Source organism: Scardinius erythrophthalmus, assembly GCF_964197995.2.
Source record: "Scardinius erythrophthalmus genome assembly, chromosome: 3".
Lineage (NCBI taxonomy): Eukaryota > Metazoa > Chordata > Actinopteri > Cypriniformes > Leuciscidae > Scardinius > Scardinius erythrophthalmus.
Genome location: NC_138223.1, coordinates 9,025,889 through 9,039,711, shown reverse-complemented (window position 1 = coordinate 9,039,711; position 13,823 = coordinate 9,025,889). Strand labels below are relative to the sequence as shown.

Sequence of the window (13,823 nt, the reverse complement as noted above, 5' to 3'; positions counted from 1 at the left end):
TGACACATTGCAGTACATGCCCAACAGATCATTTTTTACAGCATGTTTAAATTGTCATTTTTTGGGGCACAGAAAAACGCGCTGTTTTAGTGTGTGCCCTTTAAATGCAAATAAGCTGCTGCTGGACGGCACAGGGGGCGGAGCTTCATGAGCTCACACTCAGTCTCTCAGGACAATTTCATCTCACGGAATGATGATAATATCAGAAACTCTCAGTAACGGTGTTCATATCGAGTCGGACAATAATGCCTGCAGAGTCAGAGTGCTGTATAGAGATGAAACAGGTATAGTTTAGTAGTTTAATTACGGTTATTATAACGTATTTATCATCTGCTTGTATGTATCCATTATTTATTAATAGCCTACAAGTCTGCTGTTTCGGACCAGGTCCGAATGATGATCAAACATGTACTGATGAGTTTAATAAAGTTTATTGTACATCACACAAAAGATGAAGCGTCAGTTTTGTTGGGAGAGACATGAGCCAGATTAGGAACATTTCTGTGGAACTCTTAAGTCATATTCTTATTACAAACTTATTCACTTATTATTAGCCACATAGTGTCTTGGTTTGTTTAATCTGTAAGAAATGCAAGCAATTTAATAACACTAAGTTTAGTGTTTTGGGGGATTTCTGAGGGTAAAATGGCTCCAGTTTATGTATGATTTATCCAGATCATGCATGATGGCACTCATTAGGCTTGTTTGAGATAAGCAGGTTCCACACAGAACTGTTCACCAGTGATCATCAAGTGTTGTCCTCGCCAAAGTGTTTCCAAGTGCAAGATTATAAACCAGGCCCATTACAATGAATCCACTGATTACTCCTACACTGCCGTTGCTCTTCACTATCACCAACTCACGATAACACAGCACTCCATAGTTCCCTCTGCTTTTATATGAATTTTTTTCAACAACTTTCATCTGTATTTTTTTATTTAGTGTTTGTTCTAAGACAATGTTTTTTCCTTATAGAAAATACATATGAAATTATATTTAGAACTGTTTTATTTAGAAAGGTTACAAAGAGACATGTCTGCAAGATCAATGTATAATAAAAATATTTTAACTCTGTTCTGTTTCTTTCTTTTTAATAAATTTGCAAAGTTATCAACAAATCAGTTTTCTGCTTTGTCATTATGGGTAGAGTGTAGACTGATGTGAAAAATAATTTAAGCATAAGGTTGCAACAACATAATGTGCACAGTGCATCATTAGACTCATATTTATGGGTGGTATCTACTGTTTGAAATAATATACATGTCAATATGTGATCAACAGCATAGACAACTAAAAAGAACAAGAATGGGTGTGGGCAATTTTTTATTGCATGTATGCTTGCAAAAATGAAAGTGAAATTGAAATAGCCTACAGTATATAACGGCTCTCATTTCCCTCAAGTCAACTGCACTCCGAGAGCTGATATAATTAGTTATATTGAAGGGGGTGAAAAAAAGAGAAAAAAAAAGCAAAATGGGATCATCAGCCCCAAAAGTGCAATCAAATCCACGTGAGAGGGTCTTTCTTCGATATAGATTCTCAGAGAGATACTACCAAATTATTGTTAAACTTAATTGCTATGTGTTTCCATAGAACTGGATAAACCATGGAGGGAATTTGACTTGGGGTAAGCCTTACATGGACATAAGCTATTCTGTATGCAGACCAGTACTTTATTTCGTTTTTATGTACAGGGATGTCTTTGAGCACAGCAGTCAAAACACTGATCTGTTCAGATAAAACTGAAAATACTGTGTGAGGTGAGAATTTATTTCCCTGTAAAATATTATTAGTATCTCTCCCCAAACATTTTACCATTTTACCATTTAACATTTTACAAACATTTTAGAATTATGTTGTCTTAACAAATCATAGATTGATTTTATTGCATTTAGCAGAATGTCCCAACTTCACTGGAAATATAGATAAGGTCATAAGCATTATCTGAAAAAACAGACACTGTTCATAACAAGTTTACAAGATCAGGCAGCATTTACCGTAAATGGAAACTGGAATTTGGAAGTAAAGCATGACTTGACATTTGACATTTCATCTGGTTTTAAGTGTAAGATTACAAACCATGCAGGCCCATTACAATGGATCCACTAATTACTCCTACACTGCTGTTGCTCTTCACTATCGCCAACTCACGATAACACAACCTCTGAGAAATTTGAGGCGTAGATTTGGACATGATATATGCTGTTTTTGTGTGCTATTGGCATGTTCTCATGACATATTTGTGCTTTTGGACTGAAAACTTTATATATCACCATTCCAGTACACTCTAAATGTAGGCTATTTTTATTTATCTATATTTATATGAATGTTTTGAGCAGGTTTATATAATTTGCATATCATTTGTAATCATTATTTTTAAAACTATTAGGTATACTGTTCAACTCATATATGTTAAATAATAAAATACATGGTTAAAAATATTTTACACTGGCAATTTAAGTAAAAATAAACAGAAACAATCTTTCCACCATAAACCGTCATTTCCACCACTTTCCACCACTACAGTTTTTAAGAAAAAAAATAAGAATAACCAATGATGAGGATCTAAATGTATTTTAAAATAAGTAGTAATAGTTCATTACTCACAATATATGTGTGAGTGACTTATAATAAACATAGACCTGAGCAAAAATGAGATGCTGTAGGCAAAAATCCCAACTCGTGGCAACTCGTGGCATTTTAGCAACTTTAAATGAAAATGCATTAAGTTCATGAAGTATTAAGATTTATTTTGTTACATGATTAGGTAGCTATGGAAGCTTGTTTCCACCACTGAATAAAACATTTTAAAAGATAATTGCGACTTTTTATCTCACAATTGCGAGTTTACATCTCGCAATTCTGACTTTATTTCTCAGAATTGCGAGATATAAAGTCAGAATTGCGTGATATAAAGTCAGAATTGCGAGATATAGTCACAATTGCGTCTTATAAAGTCAGAATTCTGACTTTTTTTCTCGCAATTGCGACTTTATATCACGCAATTCTGACTTTATATCTCAGAATTCTGACTTTATATCACGCAATTCTGACCTTATAACACATAATTGCGAGTTTATATCTCGCAATTCTGACATCTTTTCTCGGAATTGTGAGATATAAAGTCCAATTCTAAGGGGGGAAAAAAAAGACGGACTTTTTTTTTTTTTTTTTTACAGAATAGTTTATATCTCAGAATTCTGACTTTATAACACGCAATTGCGACTTTATATCATGCAATTCTGACTTTATATCTCCCAATTGCGTGATATAAAGTCAGAATTCTGAGATATAAAGTCAGAATTCTGAGATATAAAGTCAGAATTGCGTGATATAAAGTCGCAATTGCGAGAAAAAAAGTCAGAATTCTGACTTTATAACACGCAATTGCGACTTTATATCATGCAATTCTGACTTTATATCTCCCAATTGCGTGATATAAAGTCAGAATTCTGAGATATAAAGTCAGAATTCTGAGATATAAAGTCAGAATTGCGTGATATAAAGTCGCAATTTCGAGAAAAAAAGTCAGAATTCTGACTTTATAAGACGCAATTGCGACTTTATATCTCGCAATTCTGACTTTATATCTCAGAATTCTGACTTTATAACACGCAATTGTGACTAAAACACGCAATTGCGACTTTATTTCACGCAATTCTGACTTTATATCTCGCAATTCTGAGAAAGAAAGTCAGAATTGCGAGATGTAAACTCGCAATTGTGAGATAAAAAGTCGCAATTATCTTTTTTTATTATTATTTTGTGGCGGAAACAAGCTTCCATAGGTAGCCACTGATGTTGTTGACAGATACATAATCTTAACAGTTTTACAATATTATGTAAGGGATAATGTATAGAGAGGCGGTCGTTATAGCGAATAGCAACCCCTTCAGGCTGATTCCTGTTCAGCCTGAAGGGGTTGCTATTCGCTATAACGACCGCCTCTCTATACATTATCCCGCTTATTACATGGCTACCTACAAAATAAATAAATAATTTGACACAAATTATTGATTTAAAAAGGAGTTTATTGATTTAAAAACGATTGTATTGCTTCCGCCAAAGAAAATAGTCCGTTCCGCGTCCGTAGCAACGCACTGTTTTTCATGGCAACGGTCTGTTATACTTCGCAGCGGTCTGTTATCAAGAAATAACAGACCGCATTCTACATTGGAATTCAGCCAAGCCATGTAATAAATTGTAATAAAATACATAAATTGAAAAGTGGTGGAAATGACATGGCTCTTCAGAAAAACTGTTAAAAATAATAATAAACCATGGAATTCTAAAACTGCCCACTGTTATATTGTGTTAGAAGACAAATGAATGAAGCTAGGAAGATTGTTTTAAGAGTGTTTTAAGAGAGTGAATTTTACATAAACTCACAGTGCCAAAAGTGCTTCTAGTTGGAGAATCACCCAATCACTAATTTAGTAATTTCGCATGAGTCCGATGCAGAAAAAAATTACAAAAAGCAACATGATGGCAGAGCGTTCTAGATTCCACGATCCTAGAGAGAGTGAAGTGCTACTAAGTGCTAATGTGGATTTCTGTCTAGATATGCAATAAACATTTTGCAAGAGGAAACCTCAAAAAGGTTAATTATAGCTCAAATAAGACAGAAACACACCCGTTCACCGGTCATTTTCCTCAGCTGTAGGCAAAGGCAAGTTTCAAATCAGTGCTTCTCCTGGGAGACTAGCGCTAAATTAGCCTCTAGTTTAGCGCCATCTACTGTTTTAGAAGAGGAAGTTGCTCAACTGCATTTGTGAGAAAATCTGCCTGGATGCATTTGTGAGAAAATCTGCCTGGACGCATTTGTGAGAAAATCGAGCCGAGAGATCTCATAAGCGAAGTGTCACACAATCATAACAGACAGATATGCATTTGTATGCACTAGTTTTGGTATTTGTTCAAAGGTTACATGCAATTTGAAGGATGGTTTGTATATATTTGTGAAGTATTATCTTGGCTCATTTATTTATATTTGTAAAACACAATACATATTTGTTACTCCACTGCATTTTCACTCAAACTGACCTTTGTGCTTGCACATTGCTTTCTGTTTGTTTGCGAGTCGAGATTTCCTTTGCAAAGCGGATCGAGTTTGTTTGCGAGTCGAGTTTTCCTTTGCGAAGTAGATTGAGTTTGTTTGCAAAATGCTGGATTTGTTTGTTAAATTATGGCACATAATTCGCTCCATAATATTGTGCCATAATTGTCACAGTGTCTGGGTTGTGTTCCCTGGGTCACCACTAGATGTCCTCCTTCCCCACGGTGTATGTCACATTTGAACTACATTCCCCACGATCCTTGTCTCTTCATTGCACTCAGCTGTCCCTTGTCACTCATTATTACACTCAGCCTATTCCCCATTAGTATTGTCATTTACCTGTGTATTTATACCCTGTCTGTTTTAGTATGTGTTACGGAGTCCTTGTTATATGTCACTGACACTTTGCAAGTCTGTTCCTCGTCTGTTCTTGTTCTGTTCCTTGTTTGTTTATTTTGTATCTTTGGACTGCTAATATGGATTTTGACCCCTGCATGGATGACGACGAATTGGATTGCCCTACTAATAAAATAGCTGTTTTTGGATCCACCTGTTTCTCTCCCTTTCCTGTATGTGTGGATCGTGACAGAAATTAAACAAACAAATCCAGCATTTTGCATCTGCTTTGCAAAGGAAAACTCGACTCACAAACAGGGGCGGGTCTACGTGGTGGCGAAATTCGATTGGCCACCCCAGGTGCCCCCCCTATAAGATGTCTTGTGATTGGTTCATTTTACCCGCCAATCAGTATATAGACTCTACTGAAGTTCGCGATTCAAAAAGTGCAGCGCCAGAAAAACAACGGTCGTCGCGGACTTGGACCTTTACTTTATCAATCAAGAGTGGGGAAGTCAAGACACCAAACAAAGAGCTGCCAGTCACCACCGAAACAGAAGTTTTAGTTCCAGAAGTTTCAGCTGTTTTAGTTGAGGTCTGCCTTCCTTCTTTTTCGACTGTTTTCCTCTCATTCTGCTACTGTTACTCCAGAGCTGCCAACTCTCACACATTCACCGTGAGACATACGCAATTTCCACACTCTCTCACGCCACATCAATTTTCTCACGCACAGAAAAATCGCGAAGCAAAGAGGACACGGAGACCGACAGACTAGACAGAGCAGGTTACTTATGATATAAAAAAAAATCTAAGCTCTCATATTCTGTCAATTTTATTACGAAATTCAAACGTTTTGGCGCTTGTAACGTTAAATGTTACGTGACAGATCCCTAACCGATCATCTCTACTAGCTAATAGTAAAAAAACATGAATGAACACTGAAGATACAGTACAACTTACCGAAATGTATATTCCTCATACATAATATCGATCAATCAGTGTTTTTCATCAGTGTGAAGAGGTCAATAACATAGCTGGAGAACAATTATGTCCCATTTACCTCAGGAAAGCCATTTAATTAATATAATAGGCTATAGTACATTGGCAAGAAAAAAAATAGCTATAGAGAGTATTAAGCTAAATATGTGTTCTATATTACATATTTATTATAATTTTACTTATATCATTAATTAAAGTTATTTTTAACCTTAAATAATAGCCTACTACCAGCTGATAGGGCTCTCTGTATGTTTACAGCATCAGGTGAGTTGTTTTTTTCTTGAGAAAAAACGCCTATCTTGTGTAGCCTACCTAATATTTATCCAAATGAGTCAATATTAAATCAAATCACAATAATTGAATTGAAATAATAAAAAAGTGTAGCTTACCAGAAATTGTACCAAAACATGTCACTAAACCTAATAAAATTCAGTTTAGTTACTAAAATGTTAGTGACAATCACAATACACTCCAAGCTAAACTAAAAAGTTGGCAGCAATTATTGTTTCTAAACTAAAGACTGTTCTTTAATATATTAGCAGAGCACAATGTAATGGTTCCATATTTTATTTTTAAACTGTGGTGTTTTCATTTGAAGTGTTACAGTGCTAAAACTTTAACTCTGTGTTACTCAGCTTTTTTGTAAATTAATCTGAAAGAAATGTTGAATGAAACACTATGATGTTTTGGCCAAACCATTTGAATTATTACAGTGGGGGGATTTTTTTTATTTTTATTTATTTATTTATTTATTTATTATTTGAAAGATTGTGAATAAAACTACTGTATATTGTAATGGCCAAACTACTTATTAAAAGAAAATAATTGACATCGTTTCTGCTTCTGGGATTTTAAAATTGCTCATTATTAAAATTGCTTTTATTTTATAAACTTGTTAGTTTTATGGAAACACTAAAAATAATAAACACTGGCTCTCAAATTGAACTTAATGGATATATAGGGATAACAAAAAACTAAATGAATCAAAAATGTGCTTTATTACTACATTTGTTTACAAGTAACTTTATTCAAGTTAAAAAAATAATAAAATCAATAGGATTTACGTAATATAGGCTACTGTAGAATTTAGCTTCTTTTTTTTTTTGGTCACTGGCGGCCACCCCGTTTGGAGGCAGTGCCCCAGCATGGCCCCCCCCACTGAAAATGCTCTAGACACGCCCCTGCTTACAAACAAACAGAAAGCAATGTGCAGGTACAAAGGTCAATTTGAGTGAAAATGCAGTGGAGTAACAAATGTGTTTTACAAATAAATGAGCCAAGATAATAGCCTATTTCACAAATAAATACAAACCATCCTACAAATTGCATATAGGTAAATATTCAGTAAATGTAACGTTTTTACAAAAATGTAAAAAAGCAACATATAATGGCAGAGCTTTCAGCTTATAGATTCCCCTATCATAGAGAGAGTGAATTGCTACTAAGTGCTAATCTGTCTAGATATGTAATAAACATTTTGCAAAAGAAAACCTTAAAAAGGTTAATTATAGATAAAGTAAGACAGAAACACGCCTGTTCACTGGTCATTTTCCAGCTGGCAAAGACAAGTTTCAAATCAGTGCTTCTCCGGGAGAAGTTGCTCAACTGCATTTGTGAGAAAATCTGCCTGGACACGTTTATGAGAGAATCGAGCCGAGAGATCTCATAAAAAGCCAAGTGTCTCACAATCATAACAGACAGATATGCATTTGTATGCACTAGATTTGGTATTTGTTCAAAGGTTACATGCAATTTGTAGAATAGTTTGTATTTATTTGTGAAATATTATCTTGCCTCATTTATTTATATTTGTAAAACACATTTGTTACTCCACTGCATTTTTGCTCAAATTGACCTTTGCAAAGCAGATGCAAAATGCTGGCTTTGTTTGTTTAATTATGGCACAATATTAACTCAGGACTTCTTTTTGTCTGTGTAGAGACATGAGCCAGATTTCAAGGAACATTTCTTTGGAACTCTTAAGTCATAGGCTATTCTTATTACAAACTTAATTATTCACTTATTATTAGCCAAATAGTGTCTTGGTTTGTTTAATCTGTAAGAAATGCAAGCAATTTAATGCCAAGGTAATATAACACTATAAGTGTAGTGTTTTGGGGGATTTCTGAGGGTAAAATGGCTCCAGTATGATTTATCCAGATCATGCATGATGGCACTCATTAGGCTTGTTTGAGATAAGCAGGTTCCACACAGAACCGTTCACCAGTGATCATCAAGTGTTGTCCTCTCCAAAGTGTTTCTAAGTGCAGGACTACAAACCAGGCCCATTACTATGAATCCACTAATTACTCCTACACTCCTATCACCAACTCACGATAACACAACACTCCATAGTTCCCTCTGCTTTTATATGATTTTTTTTCAACAGCTTTCATCTGTATTTTTTTAATTTATTGTTTGCTCTAAGACAATGTTTTTTCCTTATAGAAAATACATATGAAATTTTATTTAGAACCGTTTTATTTAAAAAGGTTACAAAGAGACATGTCTGCAAGATCAATGTATAATACAAATATGCTGGCTCTGTTCTGTTTCTTTATTTTTAATCAATTTGCAAAGTTATCAACAAATCAGTTTTCTGCTTTGTCATTATGGGTAGTGTAGACTGATGTGAAAAATAATTTAAGCATAAGGCTGCAACAACATAATGTGCACAGTGCATCATTAGACTCATATTTATGGGTGGTATCTTTGAAATAATGTACATGTCAATGTGTGATCAACAGCATAGACAACTAAAAAGAACAAGAATGGGTGTGGGCATTTTTAATTATGCATGTATGCTTGCAAAAATGAAAGTGAAATTGAAATGTAGCCTACAGTATATAACGGCTCTCATTTCCCTTGCTTAATACAAGTCAACTGTACTCCAGGAGAGAGCTGATATAAATATATTGAAGGGGGTGAAAAAAAAAAAAAAAAAAAAAATGGGAAAAGGAAAATCAAAACCACCAAATCCAGGTGAGAGGGTCTTTTCTTCCATATAGATACATTCTCAGAGAGATACTACTAAATTATTGTTAAACTTAATTGCTATGTTTTTCCATAGAACTGGATACACCATGGAGGGAATTTGACTGGGGGTAAGCCTTACATGTGCATAAGCTATTCTGTATGCAGTACTTTATTTCTTTTTTATGTGCAGGCATGTCTTTGAGCACAGCAGTCAAAACACTGATCTGTTCAGATAAAACTGCAAATACTGTGTGGGGTGAGAATTTATTTCCCTGTAAAATATGTTTAGTGGACAATTATAATTGGCCATGATAATGTCTGATGTATCTTTCTAACATGATATTATAACATTAATACTAGTATTAATTATTTTAGCATGGATGTGTATCCAACATTTTACTTGTGAAAATGCCAAAAAGTAGAAAATTATCCATTTTATCCTCAGATGTTGATATCATTAATGGCAATATTGATTATATTTTTGAAAATTATTATTAGAATTTTTTTAACAGGGTAATACTCGAACATACTAATGAATGATGAATATGCTTATAAAAATGGTTTCCTCATTTTGAGTGATTCAATCATTTTTTTAGATGCAATCTGAAAATAATAAAATAAAAACTGTATTTCATTTGATGAGTCTAAGCGGTCATTAAAAATAAAAGTCTCTTCTAGGATGTCCGCAGTCAAAACTGACCGACCACATAAAATTAAAAAGTTAATGCAGAGCATCAAATTTGATATTGTGGCTTATATAATATATAATATATATATATATATATGTAAAAACAATGGGTTGTACATTAATATTAATATTAGCTCAAATGATCTATAGGGAATTTTAATAATTAATCATGAATATGATTAATATTTTGCATACAGTTACATTAATTTATCGCAGCTGAACTAGATTGATATATGAATGATTACCATAACGGGTTATGGTTCGTCATTAATACATCAATTGTTCTTATTTCAGCTCGAAGTTATGGGATAACTTTAATGGAATTAATTTAGTTATCAAACAATCTGTTTGTCCAGCAAACATTGAACGTAAGATTAACTTAACTCTCAAGGAAAATTATCCTTACAACCACGAGAAAGAGTATCTTTTCCAGGCCTTGAAAAGACACCTTTCTGTGTTTGTAAAATTAGGTTACTTAAATCGTACCAAGATAAAGCATATAGCTAAGATCGAACATTTCAGGGACTAAGTAATATGGGTAATTAAATCAGAGTCAGTCAAGGGCATATGGAATTTAATAATACATCGAACTAAGGAATATATCAAACTACACAATACACACGGATTATATGTCTATGTACATAAAATACAGTTAAACAATACAAGATAACGAATAACAGTGAGAGAGAATAAAATGATCAGAGTTAGAAAAAGATAGAATGCCAGACAAGGATTAAGAGAGAGAGTGGATGAGAGAGAGAGAAGGATGGGAGATGAGATCGGAAGTGAAAGCAAAAATCTCTGCGATCAGAGATCGCAGTTGGCTATGGCAAAAACACAGACAGTAACCCTTAAGACACAACAAAGAAATCACATCGTAAGTTCAATTCAATAATCGATACTTGCATGGCATATGGTTCTCTTTGTATGAGGTAGGAAGGCAGGGTTCTGCGTGTCTTTAAAAGCAGCGCGAGTCGTCTGAGGGGAGGCGGGCGCGTGCTGTGTCTTCCGGCGCGCGTGCGAGCGCGGGAGGTTCAAAGAGTCTCTTTCTTTTGAGGTGAAGTTGCCGGGAATGATTCAGGCTAAATTCATTCAGCTCGTGAATGAACCGAGGCGAATAGGAAAACGAAACTAGACTATAGAAAAACATAAAAAAGAAATAAAAGAAAAGAAAAGAGAAGCAGGCCGAAGCCGGTCCGGACTTGGGTTTTGGAGGAGGAAGGAGAGAGCGTAGGCATGAGAGAGAGAAGGGTTTTCTGAGTCGGTCTTTTATGGACAATATGGGTTGACGCCTCTGTTCGCGCGAACAACCAATGAACGTCCAAAGGTCTGAAGCGGGAAAAATGTCTTTGTCTTAGTTCCCAGTTTAATTTGCATGTTTTATGGCAGCGTTATTATGTGATCAGTTATAATCTAACGAGGGTAAAAATAGTATCATACATTTTACCAGATCCTGATGCATACATTTGGTTCCAGTACAAGGAGAGCTTTACGTGGATACCGAATTAGATATGTTTCGAAGGTACACGTCGAGATAGATTATTATTCTGTAAAAATAAGCTTAAAAGTTAAGCTAACAACCTAGGAATAAAATGAACCCAACATGTGGTGTACATTGATAAGTGGGCATTGAAGATTGGACTTTAGAAAGATCCACATGGCATATCTATGATTGAAAAAGGGTGCACATCTGAAACATTATTCCTTTACGGTTTACAAGAATACAAAAACCCATCACAGAGAAGAACAATCATGAAAAAGAGAAATTACATTCAGGCTTACATATTTCTTCAATGGTTATACATATAAAATATCTAGGATGAACACCTAATTCTGCTCTTCTGGCTAACATTCCGTTAGGTAATAAAACACAGTTCCACACAGGGGGGAAGGGATTGCCAGAGAATGTTAGTGAACCCTCTCTAACTAAAACACTATTGATTAAAGAATACATTTCAAAACCACACCTCTAGAAAATCATAATTATATGGTCAAACGAATTAATAAAACATGCGTACAGGAAGATCAAACCCAAATCTGAGTTACATACATTAAAACTATATTTCTATAGGAGGATGTTTGTGTGTGTGTGTGTGTGTGTGTGTGTGTAGAAGGTTTCAAGTTTCGTTATCTCTCTGTGGTCCAGAGAGGGGAAAGGGGGGGGTTGGAATGTCTCTGAGGTGACATTAGTGTCGTAAAAGTCAATTGGTTCCAATCTTTATGGAGCCAAAGCCTGATTTGCACTCACGAGTTCAAAGTGCACCAGCTTTTGTATTCAGGAAGAAATGTTTTTAGCAACACAGAGTATTTGAATTTGTTAATTCAAACCAACGACGAATGATTCGATAGCCAATGTTGTTACATATATAATATATATATTAAGACTTACTACAGACTTACTGTAGGCTATGACAAACATATTTCCTCCGTAATCGGATCCAGCTTATATAAACTTCGTTTATTGTTCTAAAATCAAAGGCTTTCTCATTCCGAAAACTAGAAATGGCTGTAATCCTTTTGTTACGTCTCGGCTAGATTACTGCAATTCTTTATATTGCGGTGTCTCCAAGTGTTGTATTGTAGATTCCAAGGGAAAACTCATAAACAACGGGAACTTCAGAATGGTTTCTCTTTATTAGGACTCATCTCTGTAGCCAGCAATATACACACACAAGCTAGTCTCGCGTAGCCAGACCTTCAGACTGACGGCAGAAGGTCTGGGCCTGTATCCCTAAGAATTTTTGTGCAAAAAGTGGCTCCTAGCGGCCAAATTCTAAGAAAATTCTCAGAGTCATGACGTTTTTTTTTTTTAGAATTTCCCCTAAAAGTGACACGAAAATCCCAGTTAATATAAAAGCTATTCCTCAAGATTCCTAGCGCTTAAAAGGGCTCCTAAGGCGAGATCTGCTAAGAGCAGGGAAAAGGACTTTTAGTGGCTTAGGAGTTCCCCTAAGCAGCTGCACAAAATGTGTTTGTAGGATATTTGTTAACAAGCCTTCATAAATAGACCAGCCAGCAATCACAGACATTGATAAAAGCTGAGCGTGTTACCCTCGTTAAGACCACACTGAGTTGTAACGTTGCAATTTCTACTTCATTAAGGACATCCCCTTGAGATAGGCCATCTTGTTTTCAATGGGGTCCATATGGGAGTGAAAGTACAAAATATGCCAGCTAGGATATTAATATGAGCAAATAAGACACGAATCATTATTTGAACAGGGTGTAATGAGCTTAAGTTTTCACATATTTTAGATTCTAATGTTAGGCTATAACCCCTACAGCTTACTATTCATTTTCCAGATATTTTCTTGAATGTGAAATATTATTTACAATTACAGTCTGCATAAGATTAGAGTGTATAATTATGTTTATTGATTTGAGGGTACATCCTTTGCTCATTATCACCAAAAGTTCATTTTCATCAAACTTGTAGAATCAACCAATCACGGCTTTTGAAATGATGACTCATACCTAGCAATGGGGTCAACCACACCTCCTCACTAAGATAGGATTTTCCATCCATTCCTTGCTCAGAATTCACTGAAAATGTTCTGGAATCACTTCTAAGCTAAAACTCCTGGCAAGGAATTTTTAGGTTAAGTTAGGAGCTCTCTGAGAGGATTCTCAGAATCTTTAGGGATACGGGCCCTGGACTCTATCGCAGCTTTTCTTGGCCAAGAGGACGTTCGACTGACACATAACGCAACCAATCACAGTTCGTTTTGTTCCGCATCATGTTTAGGGGCGTGCCAATATAATGTCTAT

At 35.2% G+C, this 13,823-nt stretch overlaps 1 protein-coding gene across 1 annotated transcript in view; it reads left to right on the top strand.

Annotated features, from left to right (window-relative positions):
• The first annotated feature begins 1,406 nt into the window (after nt 1–1,406).
• Nucleotides 1,407–13,823, top strand: part of ifi44b (interferon induced protein 44b) — a 53,195-nt gene continuing 40,778 nt past the window's right edge. The window contains exons 1-4 of the mRNA XM_081360000.1: nt 1,407–1,510; nt 1,594–1,627; nt 9,271–9,373; nt 9,462–9,495. Coding sequence (XP_081216126.1) covers nt 9,340–9,373; nt 9,462–9,495 — 68 coding nt within the window. The 5' untranslated portion in view covers nt 1,407–1,510; nt 1,594–1,627; nt 9,271–9,339. The remainder of the gene's footprint in view (nt 1,511–1,593; nt 1,628–9,270; nt 9,374–9,461; nt 9,496–13,823) is intronic.